Below are 20,833 nucleotides of genomic sequence, written 5' to 3'. Positions count from 1 at the left end.
TAAATAATAATTCAGGCTTTTCCTTTATTTTTTTTCCTCATGAAAAAATTTAACATTATCATAGAACGTTTATAAAACCCGGTGACATCGAATGTTTTATATTTATTTTTCTAAGGGGTTAGGGTAAAGGGCGGCGATGACAATTTTTTTTTTTTTTTTTTTTTTTTTTTTATAGCAATTTTTGAATTGCTTTTTATTTAGTTTGAGTCTCCATAGGGGATGTGAACCTGTTTGATTGCTCGCACCATATACCTCAATAACGCCGCAGCCAAATCTGCTGGAAAATGTGCGGATTCCGTCGGATGTCCTGGGAGGGTGCGGCGTTATCCACGCACAGCGGAGGTTTGGGATGTGACCGTAGAGACCCGGTGACATATACGAGGCTCCGAGTCGTTCACAATGTAATTATTCTGCAAAAATACAAAAAAAAAAAAATAAATCCATTTTCTTGTTGGCTCCTCGGGAGATCTTGGGCGGACGCCGGGATATGTGTTAAATAATAGATGAAGGCCATATGCTCGGAGAACAGGAGGCTGAGCATGTGGACAGCGGGCCGAATAATGAGACCGGATTCGTGTCCCCTCCATCCTCTGAAATACTCTGTGCTGCTGGGATCCGGGCTCCTTCTGGTATGGCAGCTCTGCTTTCTTGAAGGTGAGCTGCAGTACCGCGCACAACCTGCGGTCAGACGTGGCGCTGTTTGTGGAAGGAAGCTGACTTGTTTTCTGCACACAATCCTCTTTTCCGCCGTCTGATCTCACGATTTCTCTTTGCACAGATCACGTCCAGAATGAGGAGACCTACGCGCAGGCTTTAGATAAATTTGGGAGCAACTTCTTAAGCCGCGATAATGCAGATCTGGGAACGGCGTTTGTGAAGTTTTCCACCCTCACTAAGGAGCTGTCCACACTGCTCAAGAACCTGGTAAGAGGCCGGAGGACTGGTCTTCAGTGGGGCAGTCAGGGGCTCACGTGGGGCAAAGCTTTTTTGTTTGTTTTCTGGATCGATTTGACCCCAAGAAATGATACATTTTGTCAAGATAAATGTAAGATGTGATAAGGAGAAACCATCAATGTGCAACCTGCAGAAATCTGCACCCGCCGGCAGGAAAAAGGTGAAGATTCGGGTGATGCCCACTGGTGCGCTGCAGCGGCTTCATCGCACCGGCTCCAGTGGGCATCTCTGAATCCTCAGGATTGTTTTATGAGTTTTTGAGCACAAAACGATGAGGTTTGGAGGAGGCTCTTGAAAGTTTCTGCTCCAAAAACGATTAAATAATGTTAGTCTGCCAATGCTCTTATCAATTAGACATATTGTTTATTGGAAACCCCGCTGTAAGTGTGAGCCAAACACATCATTGTTTGGGTGCCCAGAGTCCCCATGTAAGAAGTGTTGGGTCTGGGCACGATTCAGTCTGTGGAAGAAGCTAACGATGGCTCCTACTCACTGACCGCAGAGACAATGCAGACAGGAAAGGATTGAAACAGCCGATAAAGGTGTGAAACGGATCAATACAATAATGGCGTTCAGAGGAGAACGGCAGCAAGCGGAGAGGCCATAGTCCGTCTGTGTCATCGCGCAAGATCCAAGTGTCACTTTTCAGAATGTGTTTTCTGTTTTTGAATGAAGCGCGACATTAATAGATATATATTTTTCCCTCTCTGACTTTGTTTTAGCTCCAGGGATTAAGCCACAATGTCATCTTTACACTGGATTCACTTCTTAAAGGTGACTTGAAAGGAGTGAAGGGGGTAAGTGATCAAATGAAAATATAATTTTACATATTAGGTGTGTGCTGCATTCCAACAATATTCAGCAAAGTAAAGTGATGCCATACATGTTCTCTAATCACACCCAGAGCTGCACTCACTATTCTGCTGGTGCAGTCACTGTGTACATACATTACATTACTGATCCTGAGTTACATCCTGTATTATACTCCAGAGCTGCGCTCACTATTCTGCTGGTGCAGTCACTGTGTACATACATTACATTACTGATCCTGAGTTACCTCCTGTATTATACTCCAGAGCTGCACTCACTATTCTGCTGGTGCAGTCACTGTGTACATACATTACATTACTGATCCTGAGTTACCTCCTGTATTATACCCCAGAGCTGCACTCACTGTGTACATACATTACATTACTGATCCTGAGTTACACCCTGTATTATACCCCAGAGCTGCACTCACTATTCTGCTGGTGCAGTCACTGTGTACATACATTACATTACTGATCCTGAGTTACATCCTGTATTATACTCCAGAGCTGCACTCACTGTGTACATACATTACATTACTGATCCTGAGTTACATCCTGTATTATACCCCAGAGCTGCGCTCACTATTCTGCTGGTGCAGTCACTGTGTACATACATTACATTACTGATCCTGAGTTACATCCTGTATTATACCCCAGAGCTGCACTCACTATTCTGCTGGTGCAGTCACTGTGTACATACATTACATTACTGAGCCTGAGTTACATCCTGTATTATACTCCAGAGCTGCACTCACTATTCTGCTGGTGCGGTCACTGTGTACATACATTACATTACTGAGCCTGAGTTACATCCTGTATTATACCCCAGAGCTGCGCTCACTATTCTGCTGGTGCAGTCACTGTGTACATACATTACATTACTGATCCTGAGTTACATCCTGTATTATACCCCAGAGCTGCACTCACTATTCTGCTGGTGCAGTCACTGTGTACATACATTACATTACTGAGCCTGAGTTACATCCTGTATTATACTCCAGAGCTGCACTCACTATTCTGCTGGTGCGGTCACTGTGTACATACATTACATTACTGAGCCTGAGTTACATCCTGTATTATACCCCAGAGCTGCGCTCACTATTCTGCTGGTGCAGTCACTGTGTACATACATTACATTACTGATCCTGAGTTACATCCTGTATTATACTCCAGAGCTGCACTCACTATTCTGCAGGTGCAGTCACTGTGTACATACATTACATTACTGATCCTGAGTTACATCCTGTATTATACCCCAGAGCTGCGCTCACTATTCTGCTGGTGCAGTCACTGTGTACATACATTACATTACTGATCCTGAGTTACATCCTGTATTATACCCCAGAGCTGCACTCACTATTCTGCTGGTGCAGTCACTGTGTACATACATTACATTACTGATCCTGTACTGATCCTGAGTTACCTCCTGTATTATACCCCAGAGCTGCGCTCACTATTCTGCTGGTGCAGTCACTGTGTACATACATTACATTACTGATCCTGAGTTACATCCTGTATTATACCCCAGAGCTGCGCTCACTATTCTGCTGGTGCAGTCACTGTGTACATACATTACATTACTGATCCTGAGTTACATCCTGTATTATACCCCAGAGCTGCACTCACTATTCTGCTGGTGCAGTCACTGTGTACATACATTACATTACTGATCCTGAGTTACCTCCTGTATTATACCCCAGAGCTGCGCTCACTATTCTGCTGTGCAGTCACTGTGTACACACATTACATTACTGATCCTGAGTTACCTCCTGTATTATACCCCAGAGCTGCGCTAACTATTCTGCTGGTGCAGTCACTGTGTACATACATTACATTACTGATCCTGAGTTACATCCTGTATTATGCTCCAGAGCTGCACTCACTATTCTGCTGGTGCAGTCAGTGTACTTACATTACATTACTGATCCTGAGTTACATCCTGTATTATACTCCAGAGCTGCACTCACTATTCTGCTGGTGCAGTCACTGTGTACATACATTACTGATCCTGTACTGATCCTGAGTTACCTCCTGTATTATACCCCAGAGCTGCGCTCACTATTCTGCTGGTGCAGTCACTGTGTACATACATTACATTACTGATCCTGAGTTACATCCTGTATTATACTCCAGAGCTGCACTCACTATTCTGCTGGTGCAGTCACTGTGTACATACATTACATTACTGATCCTGAGTTACATCCTGTATTATACCCCAGAGCTGCGCTCACTATTCTGCTGGTGCAGTCACTGTGTACATACATTACATTACTGATCCTGAGTTACATCCTGTATTATACCCCAGAGCTGCACTCACTATTCTGCTGGTGCAGTCACTGTGTACATACATTACATTACTGATCCTGTACTGATCCTGAGTTACCTCCTGTATTATACCCCAGAGCTGCGCTCACTATTCTGCTGGTGCAGTCACTGTGTACATACATTACATTACTGATCCTGAGTTACATCCTGTATTATACCCCAGAGCTGCGCTCACTATTCTGCTGGTGCAGTCACTGTGTACATACATTACATTACTGATCCTGAGTTACATCCTGTATTATACCCCAGAGCTGCACTCACTATTCTGCTGGTGCAGTCACTGTGTACATACATTACATTACTGATCCTGAGTTACCTCCTGTATTATACCCCAGAGCTGCGCTCACTATTCTGCTGTGCAGTCACTGTGTACACACATTACATTACTGATCCTGAGTTACCTCCTGTATTATACCCCAGAGCTGCGCTCACTATTCTGCTGGTGCAGTCACTGTGTACATACATTACATTACTGATCCTGAGTTACATCCTGTATTATGCTCCAGAGCTGCACTCACTATTCTGCTGGTGCAGTCAGTGTACTTACATTACATTACTGATCCTGAGTTACATCCTGTATTATACTCCAGAGCTGCACTCACTATTCTGCTGGTGCAGTCACTGTGTACATACATTCCATTACTGAGCCTGAGTTACATCCTGTATTATACCCCAGAGCTGCACTCACAATTCTGCTGGTGCAGTCACTGTGTACATACATTCCATTACTGAGCCTGAGTTACGTCCTGTATTATACTCCAGAGCTGCACTCACTATTCTGCTGGTGCAGTCACTGTGTACATACATTACATTACCGATCCTGAGTTACATCCTGTATTATACTCCAGAGCTGCACTCACAATTCTGCTGGTGCAGTCACTGTGTACATACATTACATTACTGAGCCTGAGTTACATCCTGTATTATACCCCAGAGCTGCACTCACTATTCTGCTGGTGCAGTCACTGTGTACATACATTACATTACTGATCCTGAGTTACCTCCTGTATTATACCCCAGAGCTGCGCTCACTATTCTGCTGGTGCAGTCACTGTGTACATACATTACATTACTGATCCTGAGTTACATCCTGTATTATACCCCAGAGCTGCGCTCACTATTCTGCTGGTGCAGTCACTGTGTACATACATTACATTACTGATCCTGAGTTACATCCTGTATTATACCCCAGAGCTGCGCTCACTATTCTGCTGGTGCAGTCACTGTGTACATACATTACATTACTGATCCTGTACTGATCCTGAGTTACCTCCTGTATTATACCCCAGAGCTGCGCTCACTATTCTGCTGGTGCAGTCACTGTGTACATACATTACATTACTGATCCTGAGTTACATCCTGTATTATACCCCAGAGCTGCGCTCACTATTCTGCTGGTGCAGTCACTGTGTACATACATTACATTACTGATCCTGAGTTACATCCTGTATCATACCCCAGAGCTGCACTCACTATTCTGCTGGTGCAGTCACTGTGTACATACATTACATTACTGATCCTGAGTTACCTCCTGTATTTTACCCCAGAGCTGCGCTCACTATTCTGCTGTGCAGTCACTGTGTACACACATTACATTACTGAGCCTGAGTTACCTCCTGTATTATACCCCAGAGCTGCGCTCACTATTCTGCTGGTGCAGTCACTGTGTACATACATTACATTACTGATCCGGAGTTACATCCTGTATTATGCTCCAGAGCTGCACTCGCTATTCTGCTGGTGCAGTCAGTGTACTTACATTACATTACTGATCCTGAGTGACATCCTGTATCATACCCCAGAGCTGCACTCACTATTCTGCTGGTGCAGTCACTGTGTACATACATTACATTACTGATCCTGAGTTACATCCTGTATCATACCCCAGAGCTGCACTCACTATTCTGCTGGTGCAGTCACTGTGTACATACATTACATTACTGATCCTGAGTTACATCCTGTATCATACCCCAGAGCTGCACTCACTATTCTGCTGGTGCAGTCACTGTGTACATACATTGCATTACTGATCCTGAGTTACATCCTGTATTATACTCCAGAGCTGCACTCACTATTCTGCTGGTGCAGTCACTGTGTACATACATTACATTACTGATCCTGAGTTACATCCTGTACTATACTCCAGAGCTGCACTCACTATTCTGCTGGTGCAGTCACTGTGTACATACATTACATTACTGATCCTGAGTTACATCCTGTATTATACCCCAGAGCTGCACTCACTATTCTGCTGGTGCAGTCACTGAGTACATACATTACATTACTGATCCTGAGTTACATCCTGTATTATACCCCAGAGCTGCACTCACTATTCTGCTGGTGCAGTCACTGTGTACATACATTACATTACTGATCCTGAGTTACATCCTGTATTATTCTCCAGAGCTGCGCTCACTATTCTGCTGGTGAAGACACTGTGTACATACATTACATTACTGATCCTGAGTTACCTCCTGTATTATACCCCAGAGCTGCACTCACTATTCTGCTGGTGAATTAGGAGTAGACGACTGTCTTGTCATCAGGCCGCCCCTCTCCTATAATGCAGGAGGGCAGATAGTTGTTACTCTTGCAGACACTGAACCAGCAGGAGCAGAGTTTGTGCAGTTCCATGTGAAGATTTCCTCTATTGATTACAGCTCTTTTTTACTATTTGATGTTTTTTTTTTCTAGGATCTCAAGAAGCCATTTGACAAGGCCTGGAAAGATTATGAAACCAAATTGTAAGTGCGGCCATCAGTGCGGCGTGACTAGATGATGATGTGCAGATTCATGGACGCTGCCCTTGGCGTTACTTTTGTTTATTTTTATTTTTTTATTTTAGCACAAAAATTGAGAAGGAGAAGAGGGAGCACGCGAAGCAGCATGGCATGATCCGGACGGAGATCACCGGGGCCGAGATCGCTGAGGAGATGGAAAAGGAGCGGAGACTATTCCAGCTACAGATGTGTGAGGTGAGTGCCCCCTGCAGATCTGGGGAGGATCAGCGCCGGAGCCCCAACAGATTTACTGCATCCCTCCAGAACAGATGTGACGGTATAGATCAGGGACAGGCGACATTCATACACTTACAGAAATATACGGTCTTACTCCCAGCTTCTATCCTGACCCCTTCTCCAATGTTGGTTGAGGCCCGATCAAGACCGGTGACGTCACTTCTGCTGATTACGGCCAGAAAGCGAGACTTTATCAGTGAGTGTGTTAATGAATCTGACAGGTGCTCGCTACCTATTGATCTTACACATTTCCCGGCAGTTATCTGCATACATAATGGACTCCCCTTACCCCTCAGTCCAGAAATGTGCAGATCCAGAGTACCCCTTTAGGCACATGATTTTGTAGTGAATCAAGAAACATGGCAGTAATTCTTTTGTGGATCTTAGAGGCGGCGACCCCCAACCTGTTATCTATTTGTCCCAATGATTTCACAAACTGTATAGCCGCTTGGAAAGTGTGTGTGGACCCTGTTGGCACTGAGTGATGCTGCTGCTATAGCTGCCAGTTATGCTGCGGCTGCTGGGTGATGTTAGCGCTGTTACTGCTGAGTGGTGCTGTCTCCCTTCCTGCCACTCAGTGGCGCCATCTACCTTGCTGTCCCTGAGTGGCGCCGCCTCCAATGGAGTCCCTGAGTGGCGCCATCTCCCTTGCTGTCACTGAGTGGCACAGTCTCCTTTGCTGTCCCTGAGTGACACCATCTCCCTTGCTGTCCCTGAGTGGCGCCGTCTCCCTTCCTGCCACTCAGTGGCGCCATCTCCCTTGCTGTACCTGAGTGGCACCGCTTCCAATGGAGTCCCTGAGTGGCGCCATCTCCCTTGCTGTCCCTGAGTAGCACAGTCTCCTTTGCTGTCCCTGAGTGGTGCCATCTCCCTTGCTGACCTTGAGTGGCGCCATCTCCCTTGCTGACCTTGAGTGGCGCCATCTCCCTTGCTGACCTTGAGTGGCGCCATCTCCCTTGCTGACCTTGAGTGGCGCCATCTCCCTTGCTGACCTTGAGTGGCGCCATCTCCCTTGCTGACCTTGAGTGGCGCCATCTCCCTTGCTGACCTTGAGTGGCACCATCTCCCTTGCTTCCCTTGAATGCGCTGTCTCCCCTGGAGCCCCTGAGTTGCGCCGTCTCCCCTGGAGCCTCTGAGTGATGATGTCTCCCTTTCCAGCCCTTGAGTAGCGCCTTCTCCCCTGGAATCCGTTAGTGGCGCCATCTCCCCTGGAGCTTCTAAGTGTCGCCCTCTCTCCCCTGGAGCCCCTGAGTAGCGCCATCTTCCTCGGAGCCCCTGAGTGTCACCCTCTCTCCCTCGGAGCCGCCGAGTGTCGCCCTCTCTCCCCTGGAGCCTCCGAGTGCCACCCTCTCTCCCTAGGAGCCCCCGAGTGTCGCCCTCTCTCCCCCGGAGCCCCAGAGTGTCGCCCTCTCTGCCCCGGAGCCCCCGAGTGTCTCCCTCTCTCCCTCGGAGCCGCCGAGTGTCGCCCTCTCTCCCCTGGAGCCTCCAAGTGCCACCCTCTCTCCCTCGGAGCCCCCGAGTGTCGCCCTCTCTCCCCCGGAGCCTCCGAGTGCCACCCTCTCTCCCTCGGAGCCCCCGAGTGTCACCCTCTCTCCCCCGGAGCCCCCGAGTGTCGACCTCTCTCCCTTGGAGCCGCCGAGTGTCGCCCTCTCTCCCCCGGAGCCCCCGAGTGTCGCCCTCTCTCCCCCGGAGCCCCCGAGTGTCTCCCTCGGAGCCCCCGATTGCCGCCCTCTCTCCCCCGGAGCCCCCGAGTGTCGATCTCTCTCCCTTGGAGCCGCCGAGTGTCGCCCTCTCTCCCCCGGAGCCCCCGAGTGTCGCCCTCTCTCCCCCGGAGCCCCCGAGTGTCGCCCTCTCTCCCCCGGAGCCCCCGAGTGTCGCCCTCTCTCCCCCGGAGCCCCCGAGTGTCGCCGTCTCCCCCCGAGTGTCGCCCTCTCTCCCCCGGAGCCCCCGAGTGTCGCCGTCTCCCCCCGAGTGTCGCCCTCTCTCCCCCGGAGCCCCCGAGTGTCGCCGTCTCCCCCCGAGTGTCGCCCTCTCTCCCCCGGAGCCCCCGAGTGTCGCCGTCTCCCCCCGAGTGTCGCCCTCTCTCCCCCGGAGCCCCCGAGTGTCGCCCTCTCTCCCCCGGAGCCCCCGAGTGTCGCCGTCTCCCCCCGAGTGTCGCCCTCTCTCCCCCGGAGCCCCCGAGTGTCGCCCTCTCTCCCCCGAGTGTCGCCCTCTCTCCCCCGAGTGTCGCCGTCTCCCCCCGAGTGTCGCCCTCTCTCCCCCGGAGCCCCCGAGTGTCGCCGTCTCCCCCCGAGTGTCGCCCTCTCTCCCCCGGAGCCCCCGAGTGTCGCCGTCTCCCCCCGAGTGTCGCCCTCTCTCCCCCGGAGCCCCCGAGTGTCGCCGTCTCCCCCCGAGTGTCGCCCTCTCTCCCCCGGAGCCCCCGAGTGTCGCCCTCTCTCCCCCGGAGCCCCCGAGTGTCGCCGTCTCTCCCCCGGAGCCCCCGAGTGTCGCCCTCTCTCCCCCGGAGCCCCCGAGTGTCGCCGTCTCCCCCCAAGTGTCGCCCTCTCTCTCCCGGAGCCCCCGAGTGCCGCCTCCCTTGCAGCTTCCTAGTGACACCGCCTCTGCTGCTGCCCACAACCATGAAGAGCTGTAGAAATTGAATCGATGCTGTTTCTGGTCTTCCATTTTATGTGAATGGAACTGAACTGTAATACCAGTCTCAGCCTGTGCAGCATGGTGGCGCCTTTTAGAGAGCACAAGATTCTTTTTTGCCAATCTCCTGTATTGCTGCGGTAAAGGTGCGTCCCGGCACTAGAGAGTACACGCTTAATAGCGCGATATAGTAAGAATTTTCTGTTGACTACTGAAGATAAATATACGGCAGCAGGAGCGGGATGATTATTTAATTACACCCGCTCGCCCCCTTCCTATACGACACCCGCACGGCGTGCAATTACACCCTAACCGCCGTCTTTGTCTTCTGACAGTATCTTATTAAAGTTAATGAAATCAAGACGAAGAAGGGCGTGGACCTGCTGCAGAATCTGATCAAGTATTACCACGCGCAGTGCAAGTGAGTACGGGGTTAATCTAAGTGGCAGGCAGCGTGCACATATGGCGCCCACGTGGCACCGCCGCTGATGGAGCAGCTCCTCATGCGTCCTTTTTTCTCAGTTTCTTCCAGGACGGCCTGAAAACTGCAGATAAACTGAAGCAATACATCGAGAAGCTGGCGGCCGATCTGTACAATGTAAGTACTGGGGTCTCTCCGGGGTCCTGGCTGGGAGAGTGTACTGGGATTGTGCAGAATTTAGAAAGACATGACTGCTTTCTTCTATACACAGCGCCACTCCAGTCCATAGGTTGTGTGTGGTATTGCAGCCCCATTCACCTACATAGAGCTCATTATTAGCACTGACGGAGAATACGACATTCAGCAAAGGCTGAGTAACATCCCATGTCCACAGAATTAGTGGCAGTCGTCACACGGCTATTATACTTTTTTTTGGGGGGGAGAATGTTGTTGTGTATCTCACAATCCTCCATAACTCATCACGTGGGTCGCTATGTATGATAAAGGGAACGAAGACTAAGTAATATAATGCTACACTTTGTGATAATCTCCTGGAATTAGAGAAGTGTTTTTACATCATCACGACTGATTACTACAAGTTCCTGTTATATACTATCAGTGTTATGTGTTGTTTTATCTGGCAACAAGGAACAAATTCCTGAATACGAGAAGTGCAAGAGTGTAACTACTATAATACTGCCCCTATGTACAAGAATATAACTACTATAATACTGCCCCTATGTACAAGAATATAACTACTATAATACTGCCCTTATGTACAAGAATATAACTATGATAATACTGCCCCTATTTACAAGAATATAACTACTATAATACTGCTCCTATGTACAAGAATATAACTACTATAAAGCTGCCCCCATGTACAAGAATATAACTACTATAATACTGCTCCTATGTACAAGAATATAACTACTATAATACTGCTCCTATGTACAAGAATATAACTACTATAATACTGCTCCTATGTACAAGAATATAACTACTATAAAGCTGCCCCCATGTACAAGAATATAACTACTATAATACTGCTCCTATATACAAGAATATAACTACTATAATACTGCCCCTATGTACAAGAATATAACTACTATAATACTGCCCCTATGTACAAGAATATAACTACTATAATACTGCCCCTATGTACAAGAATATAACTACTATAATACTGCCCCTATGTACCTGAATATAACTACTATAATACTGCCCCTATGTACAAGAATATAACTACTATAATACTGCCCTTATGTACAAGAATATAACTACTATAATACTGCCCCTATGTACAAGAATATAACTACTATAATACTGCTCCTATGTACAAGAATATAACTACTATAACACTGCCCCTATGTAGAAGAATATAACTGCTATAATACTGCTCCTAGATACAAGAATATAACTATTATAATACTGCTCCTATATACAAGAATATAACTACTATAATACTGCTCCTATGTGCAAGAATATAACTATTATAATACTGCTCCTATGTACAAGAATATAACTACTATAATACTGCCCCTATATACAAGAATATAACTAATATAATACTGCACCATGTACAAGAATATAACTACTATAACACTGTCCCTATGTACAAAAATGTAACTTCTATAATACTGCCCCTATGTACAAGAATATAACTGCTATAATACGGCTCCTATATACAGGAATATAACTACTATAACACTGCTCCTATGTACAAGAATATAACTGCTATAATACGGCTCCTATATACAGGAATATGACTGCTATAATACTGCCCCCTATATACAAGAATATAACTACTATAATACTGCCCCTATATACAATAATATAACTGCTATAATACGGCTCCTATATACAGGAATATAACTGCTATAATACTGCCCCCTATATACAAGAATATAACTGCTATAATGCTGCCCTGTATATACAGGAATATGAAGATGTGTGAGTGGTAGTATCGCCATACTGTTTGGTTCAGTAGTGTATTATCACATTGTTATGTATAATTTCTTCTTCTGTAGATAAAGCAGACGCAGGATGAGGAGAAGAAGCAGCTCACTGCCCTGCGGGACCTCATTAAGTCTTCTCTTCAGCTGGATCAGAAGGAGGTAGGCATATAGGTAGTTCCCAGGACATCTGGAGAGGGTTCAGATTTTGGTGCATGTTTTGCAGCATGCCATAAATCGGGGAGAGCTGAACAGATTGGTATATTGAGAAGATGTTATAGTGAGTTATTTGGTGCAGTCCCACTAATTGACAACCTTATCAATATTTATCGGACCGCCCCTTTGACTCCAAAGCCTAGAGCGACCATATATCAGTCGTTTCAGCTGCTCCTGCGGTATAACGTCCTTGTCTTATATTTACCCTTTGTTACATATAGGGGGCGCTGCAGGAGTCAGCTTTTCATGCATGTGTGGAAGTGATTCCATTGGTGGCGCCTCTGTCTTGTTGGAGCAGAGCAGCAGCGCAGTGTTCACCTGTTATAGTTTGTTACAATGTGTCAGTGCAGGTAACATCTATCCTCTTGTCTACGCCAGATGTCATTGTAGCAAGCTCTCAGCTGTGAGAGGCAGTAGATTGCTACAGTTTTCCAGGTAATTCGGCTCATTAGTAAGTTCTTCATTATAGCAAGTCGTTATTGACAGTTTTGGCTTCTCGGAGATCCAGGAAGCCCCCGTTCCTGGGGGACCCCACTGATCAGGCTTAATCATTTGTAGACACCGTCCCTTTAAGACATCTTGAAAAGTATTATAAGAAGGAAACAGAATAATCCCCAATTCAATCTGACCAGTTATTCCCGCCCCCCCCACCCGACTGGGGGTCTGTTCCCTTTCTTATCTGAATATGTTTTCTAATTACTGAGGGTTATGACCAGTGGCCGGACGGGTGGGATTTCTAGACCAGAATAATGGGCCATATAAATAGTGTCATATTTTTGGGATTTTTCACAATTTTTTTTTACTCTATATTGCACCAGTTTTTCCTGATTTTTTTTTTTTGTTTTGTTTTTTTTGCCGGTCAATGCCGTTTTTTTCTTTGTTTTTGTTTTTTAACCCTTTGTTGGAGTCGTCAGTGCTGTACCATGCTGGTAGCCAGTGTGATTACACTCGTTCCTGGCAACCAGTGTTGTGCCACCCTGGCTGCTCAGTCTATGTGCCAGATAGGGCCGTGGGTAGACAGAACATATCGGTGCCGGCGTTGGTATGAACTGACGCAGCGCAGATGGCGACGAGAGCTGGGATTGCTTTACTGTCTTAGGGTTGGGTTTTTTTTTTTTTGGGGCGTAGCTTCTGCTTATGGACAAGGATCACCGTTCCCTTACAATTTGGAAAGATCTTTGAAAAAGTATATTAAAATTTTTTTTTATTTTTTTATTATGAAGTCATTTGACAAATTTCTTATTTAAAAAAAAAAAAGCATTTTCACGTGCCTTTTTGGGGTCCCATTCAGGACCTCTATAGCTGCAGAGAAGGTTTTTCGCTCTGGAGGACCCGGCGCATTGATTTATATTGAATCGGTGTAATACTCCATTTGTCCTGTTGTGGCGCTGCAGAAAAATCGAACGCTTACTGCCAACTTCTTATCATAGCAGAATTAAAGGGATTTTCCGCTACTATTTTAATCATTCCGTTGGTTCAATGTATTGCAAAAAATTAAAAAAAAAACCTCTTGTTTTGTACCGCTGGCCAGAATTTCAGCGCTGCAAGCGATCACTGGCCACTGATGGACTGCAGTGGTCATATTATGCCAGGAATCCGGTGCAGGATGCTGGCACCAGAATGGAGGAAGGAGAATGCATATTAGTCTTTGGTGTCTGCCCTCTCCTCCATCCTGCCAACACCAGTCTGTATATATTAAGACACATTACTAACAATAAGATCTATTATATCACATTATTACAGTATTTACAGGACATTGCAGAAGTTTTAGGCAGGTGTGGAAAAAATGCTGCAAGGTAAGATTGATTCCAAAAATCCAATTGACAATAGTCTATTTATCAATTAACAAAATTAAAGTGAACAAACAAAAGAGAAATGTAAACCCCATCAGTATTTGGTGACCCCCCGTCGCCTCCATCATTTCTCGGTCACTTGCTCACAGTTTTTGAAGGAACTCGGCAGGAGATTGTTCCAAACATCTTGGAGAACTGACCCCAGATCTTCTGTGGTTGAGGCTTATGCAGATCCTTCTGTCTCTTCATGTGATCCCAGACAGACTGGGATGATGTGAGATCAGGGCTCTGTGGGGCCGGATCATCACCTCCAGGGTTCCTCGTTTTTAGTGACATTGACAGGATGTTGGGGGTCATTGTTCTGCTGGAGAATAAATTTGGAGCCAATCAGATGCCTCCCTGATGGTATGACGTGTTGGATCAGTATGGAGACATGGGGGTCAGTGGGTGCTCTCATCCGCTGACCCGAGACCGCACGGACCGGGGCTAGCAGGCGACAGCAGCCACTGACCCCCACCCCGCCATATGTCCACATTTGGTGTCAGCGGTGGGATGTTACTCAGCGGAGTGGATACAGCGGAGCTGCAGGGGACTGGTGTTCGTAGACACCATCCAAGGGCTCTACAACCGAAGATGCATATAGACAGACCCAGCAGACCATAGGTGAGGCATGCAGAAGGTTTCGGTTGCCACCATGTCCACCCCACCAGGTCGGCCTTGGGAAGAAGACCCTAGTGGATGTATAGCCGCAACAAGAAACTGCAACTATAGGAGCTGTTCCAGCTTCCATGGATTGATTACTTGACCACCGACACTTGGTCTGTTTTGATCAAGGAATTGGTTTGTTGGGATGCCCAGAACATTGGAGGTGGACGACAAAAACTCAGCTGGGATGGACCCAGTGGATTTGACAGATCAAGGATCCAGGAGTCAACCCAGTCCCCAGCAGCCCGAATCCAGGAGTTTTTGGTTGCATTGGGACCTGGAGTCTCAAGTGGGGAAAGGGCTTGTGTTATGGAGTCAGTTTTGGGAGTTTCAGTACCCCTGTCGATAGTCATCCAACAAGGAACTCATCTCTCCTACAGAGACATGCCAGTGTTTCATGAGTCCAACACTGAAGTCGATGAACATCTGCAAGATTTTGAGACGTTGATGCTGATGCCCCAGATGCCTACAGCTGATTGAGCTAAATTTTTGTGGACTAGTTTGACTATTTGGGCACTGGATGCCGCCCAGTCACTTAGGCTTCAGGACTGTCTGGACTATGGAACTATTAAGAACACCTTGCTGGCACATTTTACCATCACCCCCGAAAGATATCGCACCAAGTTCCAGACACTCTCTGTCCAGGGGGTCTCATGTGTAGAATTTGGCAGTCAACTCCGGCGATACTGTAACTGCTGGCTCAACGGTAGGGCGGCCCACCAAACTGCTGCCCTTCGGGACGTGATCATGCTCGAGCAATTTATGGACACAATGGCCCCAGAATTACAAAAGTGGGTAGCCAAGCAGAAGACCGACACCCCAGAGCAAGCAGCCCGTTTGGCGGACGAGTTTACAGCCAACCGGCCCCGCTGGAAACACAATATGCCCACCGTTCCCAGCAGACCCATCAACTAAGTATTCCACTGGCCACCAGTCATTCAAGCAGGATTATCCTTCTACAAAGCAGAAAACCCACCAGGACAAATGGTTACCAACAGTTCCCATCATTTGCCCAACCCATGGTGCTGTTATATATGCAAGCACCTTGCACACGTTACCAAACATTATCCCCAAGTCCGGGGCTGTATTCCTGGGTCCCGTCTGCTAGCCCAGCCAGTCAATATCGGCCATCAAGTGTGGAGACACAGGGGGTCAGCGGGTGCTCTAATTCGCTAGCCCGAAACCGTGTGGACCAGGAATCATCCCTCTGAATGCCCACTCTCCTTTTACCGTGGACATATTACTCAGACAACACAAGGTGAGGGTAAAACAGTGGTGCAATACTTTATTGAACCACAAAACAGACAAATAACACATAGAACAGCCCCAGCAAAATACCCAAAATGGTGTAAGATTCTAGAGTCTCACCCTTCTGCTGACTCGCTGGGATAAGGGCAGCTGTGACTTCAGAGCTTCCAGGACCGACTACCCCCTCCTGTGGCACGCACAGAGAGGAGGTATCGAAAAGCTTAGGCTTTTTTTAAAGCTAACCGAGAGCAGTCAGGTATGTGAACAGGTGACCTGATTGTCCCAAACTGGATCCCTCAAGACGTCTCTGAGGGTTCAGCGATGGTCAGTGGAGCTGATTTGTTTTCTTCCAGGTGGGATCGTGGTCCCCTAAGCTGGCATCCTGTAGAGTCACTTGGAACAGAGGCAAAGTCTTCTCATATAGTTCACAACTGTCCTTTAAGCCATCATTCACAGGTCAAGAGGAGGGGGCGATGAGGTTAATCTTTATTGTTTGAGTATTTATAGTTTATCCTTCAATGTTTGCAAGTCAACAAACAGCATGGCCTGGAATAATGTGTAATCAACATGATAGCAATAGTCATGAGCGAGTGTGCTCGTTACTTGAGTTTTCCGAGCATGCTCGAGTGTTCTAGTATCTTGGGCGTGCTGGTAGATTATGTTTGTGTCTTCGCAGCTGCATGATTTGCGGCTGTTAGACTGCCCGAACACATGCAGGGATTGCCAGTTTGTTTGGGAATCCCCCACTTGTAATCAGACTCTAGCAGCCACAAATCATGCAGCTGCAGGGACTCAAACATAATATATGAGCACGCACAAGATACTCGGGGAACACCCGAACATCCTCAGAAAACTCGAGTAACGAGCACACTCTCTCATCACTAATTAGCAAACATAATTGTTCAGTGACCTTGCGTCCCTGTTTTGCAAAGATAACAGTACAATAAACTGTAGGAGCTGATATAAGAAGTAAATAACAACCATTCATCAATTTACAAATATCAATTCAACCTACAGGAAGAGTCAATAATTCAGACAATAGTCTTTGATTCTGGACCTACGGAAACTACGTCTGGCATAATTAAGTCTGGCCTTTTGTTTCTCAGCATTGAGGACACCATTAATCCTGATTAAATCCCGAACTCCATTTGTTAAAATACAGTTGCTAACTTGCAGGACCCTCCACCGAGCTTCACTGCAGACCCTCATTATTGTGCCGCTCTCCAGCCATTCATTGAACAAACGTTGTGACGCCTCAGTCCAGAGCTCCTGTGGCCATTTTTCTGCACCCCGTTTCCTATGTTTTCTTACATGGTTATGTCCTTTGTTCTCTTTTCCATGTTGAAGATATTACTTTTGGCAGTACATTTTTCTTGAAGACCACTTCAGGCCTGTGATGGTGTGATATGCTATGTGGGCATCATTTTTCTGTATATTTCTATTTTACTTATATTCATGGTGTTCTCTTGTAGAAGGAGTTATTTGCTAATTGATGAATGGCTGTTGCTGCCATCTGATATCAGCCCCCACAGTACTGTATTGTATGCTAATATGCTAATGACATGTTGACCTATCTTGTTGAAACAATGAGCCCCTGGGACCCACCCCCCTAACCTGTGAATGAGGAGGGAGACTTGTAAATATCAGTGAGGTGAGACAGAGATCAGATCCTGTGGGGAACCATGATGTGAAGAGCATATCAGAGAGAGAAAAAAGGGAATATGGACTGTTATCCTCTGTGCTGGATTGTTGGAGTTTTATTCTGTAACTGAACTGCATTCGTGTTCTGGAATATTTTATCCTTTGTGTGGTGGTTTGTATATGGACCTTTCGTACTTTTGTGTTGTGACTTCTGTGGCAGAGCTCCCTCCTGTGGTCACAAGTGGTACTTCGGCTGATTCTCTCTATGAGCTTCCGTTGGTGGAGGAAAGTGGTACTGCGGCTTCTGAGTTTCCTTCCTCAGGTGATGTGGTGAGGTCGTTAGGTGCTGCTCTATTTAACTCCACCTAGTGCTTTGATCCTGGCCTCCAGTCAATGTTCTAGTATTGGACTAGCTTCCTCCTGGATCGTTCCTGTGGCCTGCTGCTCTGCATAGCTAAGTTGCTCTTGTGTTATTTTTGTTTGCTGTTTTTTCTGTCCAGCTTGTTAATTTGTTTTTCTTGCTTGCTGGAAGCTCTGGGACGCAGAGGGTGTACCTCCGTGCCGTTAGTCGGTACGGAGGGTCTTTTTGCCCCCTTTGCGTGGTTGTTTGTAGGGTTTTGTGTTGACCGCAAAGTTACCTTTCCTATCCTCGCTCTGTTCAGAAAGTCGGGCCTCACTTTGCTAAATCTATTTCATCTCTACGTTTGTCTTTTCATCTTTACTCACAGTCATTATATGTGGGGGGGCTGCCTTTTCCTTTGGGGTATTTCTCTGAGGCAAGGTAGGCTTATTTTCTATCTTCAGGCTAGCTAGTTTCTCAGGCTGTGCCGAGTTGCATAGGGAGCGTTAGGCGCAATCCACGGCTGCCTCTAGTGTGGTTGGAGAGGATTAGGGATTGTGGTCAGCAGAGTTCCCACGTCTCAGAGCTCGTTCTATGTTTTTGGGTTATTGTCAGGTCACTGTATGTGCTCTGACTTCTATGTCCATTGTGGTACTGAATTACCAAAGCATAACACTTTTGCCTAAATAAAGGTATTGGGATCGTTCACTTTTCGCTGGCTCTGTTGATTGTGTGGTACCGGAGAAGGAACCTGTGACAAGGCCATATTTCTCCAACCGGTAGATGAGTGTAGCTGTGTCTCAATGGGTGCTTCCAGTTCTGAGTTGATGGCACTGCTGAACATCTTCTGAGTTTGAAGGGAAGTGATCAGGATGTATGTTTCATCTGCTGCACTAAGTTTTCTTGGCCAACCACTGCATCTATGGTCTTCAACTTTGCCAATTTTTGGTGCTTCTTCAAAACAGCTTGAGCAACACATCTGGAAATCCCAGTCTGCTGTGAAATCTTTCCCTGGGAGACTCCTTGCTGATTCAGTATAACTACCTTCTTTCTTGTTGCATTTTTTCCCACCTGCCCAAAACTCTTGCCCAGTATTGTATGTATAATTGTATATATATTTGGCATTACTGGATTTTCCTGGTGTACTGCAGGCTGTGGTTCTCCACCAGTTGAGAAACTACAACTCTGCCCTGCTACAAACTGTCAGAGCCTGTTGGTTGTTGTAGTTGGTGTATATGTGAGACCAGTGCCCTGCGATCCAGCATCTGTTATACAGTGGAGGAGATCTTGTCTTATTTCAGAATTTACAGATATTTCTTATCGCTCTGGGATTTCTCATAGAAAGTGAAACATCAGGAAATTCCTGTTTCTCTGTGGGAAAAATGTGACAGGCGTAAAACCGGGTTGTCTGTGTCATGGCAGACCTCAAAAACCAGAAATGTGGGCTGAAAGTAAGACCAGAGATCAGCGGTTATAGCGTAGATGCTTGGTAAATGCAACAATTAAAGGGGAACTCCACCTGCTGAAGTCATTTCATCCTCGTGACACTGAGATGAAGCACAACCGCCCTCATCCTCCTTTCTTAATCATTGTCTGCTGTCAATGGTTTCCTGTATCAGTGACCACCCTGTCTATACAGATAATGGCCGTGGTCACCTATAGTTATTATGTGCAGCACAGAGGGCCTGTCCATGATAAAGACAAAAAGTAGCAAGATGGCGCGGAGGACAGTCTGCAAAAATAGAAGAGTCAGAGAAAATGAACACTCCACAGACAAACTAGCAATAAAGAGCTCACTGAACGCTTTTCTGCTCCTGTTCCTTAGAGATCATTGAGCCCTGAGGTGCACACACACCTTAGATAGCTATTTCTCCCGAATTCCCCAGACACACACAGGTAGTACTGCTACACAGTTAGTAGTACTTTCTTTTAAGTGTTTATCTCCTCCCAGTGCTGGATTTACAACTACACCGCTCAGAAGTTTTCTGTAATGTCCTGCATGCTGCTGATTTCTAGCAAGTGTTTTATCCCAGAACTGGATGCACAGTTACACTGCTCAGAACTGTTCTATAATGTACTCCATGCTTCTCCTTTCTAGCAAGTGTTATCACAGCCCTGGATTCACAGTTATACTGCTCAAACCTTTCTATAATGTCCTCCATGCCGCTGCTTTCTAGCAAGTGTTTTATCTAAACCCAGCACTGGATTCATAGTTACACTACTCAGAACTGTTGTATAATGTCATCCATGCCGCTGCTTTCTAGCAAGTATTTTATCCCAGAACTGGATTCACAGTTACACTGCTCAGAACTGTTCTATAATGTCCTCCATGCTGCTGCTTTGTAGCAAGTGTTTTATCTAAACCCAGCACTGGATTCATAGTTACACTGCTCAGAACTGTTGTATAATGTCCTCCATGCCGCTGCTTTCTGGCAAGTGTTTTATCTAAACCCAGCACTGGATTCATAGTTACACTGCTCAGAACTGTTGTATAATGTCTCTCATGCCGCCGCTTTCTAGCAAGTGTTTTATCTTATCTCAGCACTGTATTAACAGTTACACTGCTCGGAACTGTTCTATAATGTCCTCCATTATGATGCTTTCTAATAAGTGTTTTATCTCTCCCTTGTTCTGGATTCACAACTACACCACTCAGTAGTGCTGTATAATGTCTTTCATGCTTTTGAAGAACATCTGCATAGCGACAGAAGAGTAGAAATCCCTCATCTCTGTGTATGGGAAATGTCATAACAGCTCATCTCCATGCACTAGCTCAGT

At 46.5% G+C, this 20,833-nt stretch overlaps 1 protein-coding gene across 4 annotated transcripts in view; it reads left to right on the top strand.

Annotated features, from left to right (window-relative positions):
* The window catches only part of ASAP1 (ArfGAP with SH3 domain, ankyrin repeat and PH domain 1), a 346,099-nt gene that overhangs the window by 235,698 nt on the left and 89,568 nt on the right, over positions 1-20,833 (top strand). For all 4 annotated transcript variants that reach the window (XM_069731924.1, XM_069731927.1, XM_069731925.1 and 1 more), the window contains 7 exons: positions 779-924; positions 1,677-1,751; positions 6,783-6,832; positions 6,934-7,063; positions 10,072-10,157; positions 10,259-10,334; positions 12,188-12,274. In XM_069731924.1, coding sequence (XP_069588025.1) covers positions 779-924; positions 1,677-1,751; positions 6,783-6,832; positions 6,934-7,063; positions 10,072-10,157; positions 10,259-10,334; positions 12,188-12,274 — 650 coding nt within the window. The remainder of the gene's footprint in view (positions 1-778; positions 925-1,676; positions 1,752-6,782; positions 6,833-6,933; positions 7,064-10,071; positions 10,158-10,258; positions 10,335-12,187; positions 12,275-20,833) is intronic.

Source organism: Ranitomeya imitator, chromosome 6 (assembly GCF_032444005.1).
Source record: "Ranitomeya imitator isolate aRanImi1 chromosome 6, aRanImi1.pri, whole genome shotgun sequence".
Lineage (NCBI taxonomy): Eukaryota > Metazoa > Chordata > Amphibia > Anura > Dendrobatidae > Ranitomeya > Ranitomeya imitator.
This window is presented reverse-complemented; position numbering and strand designations above follow the sequence as displayed.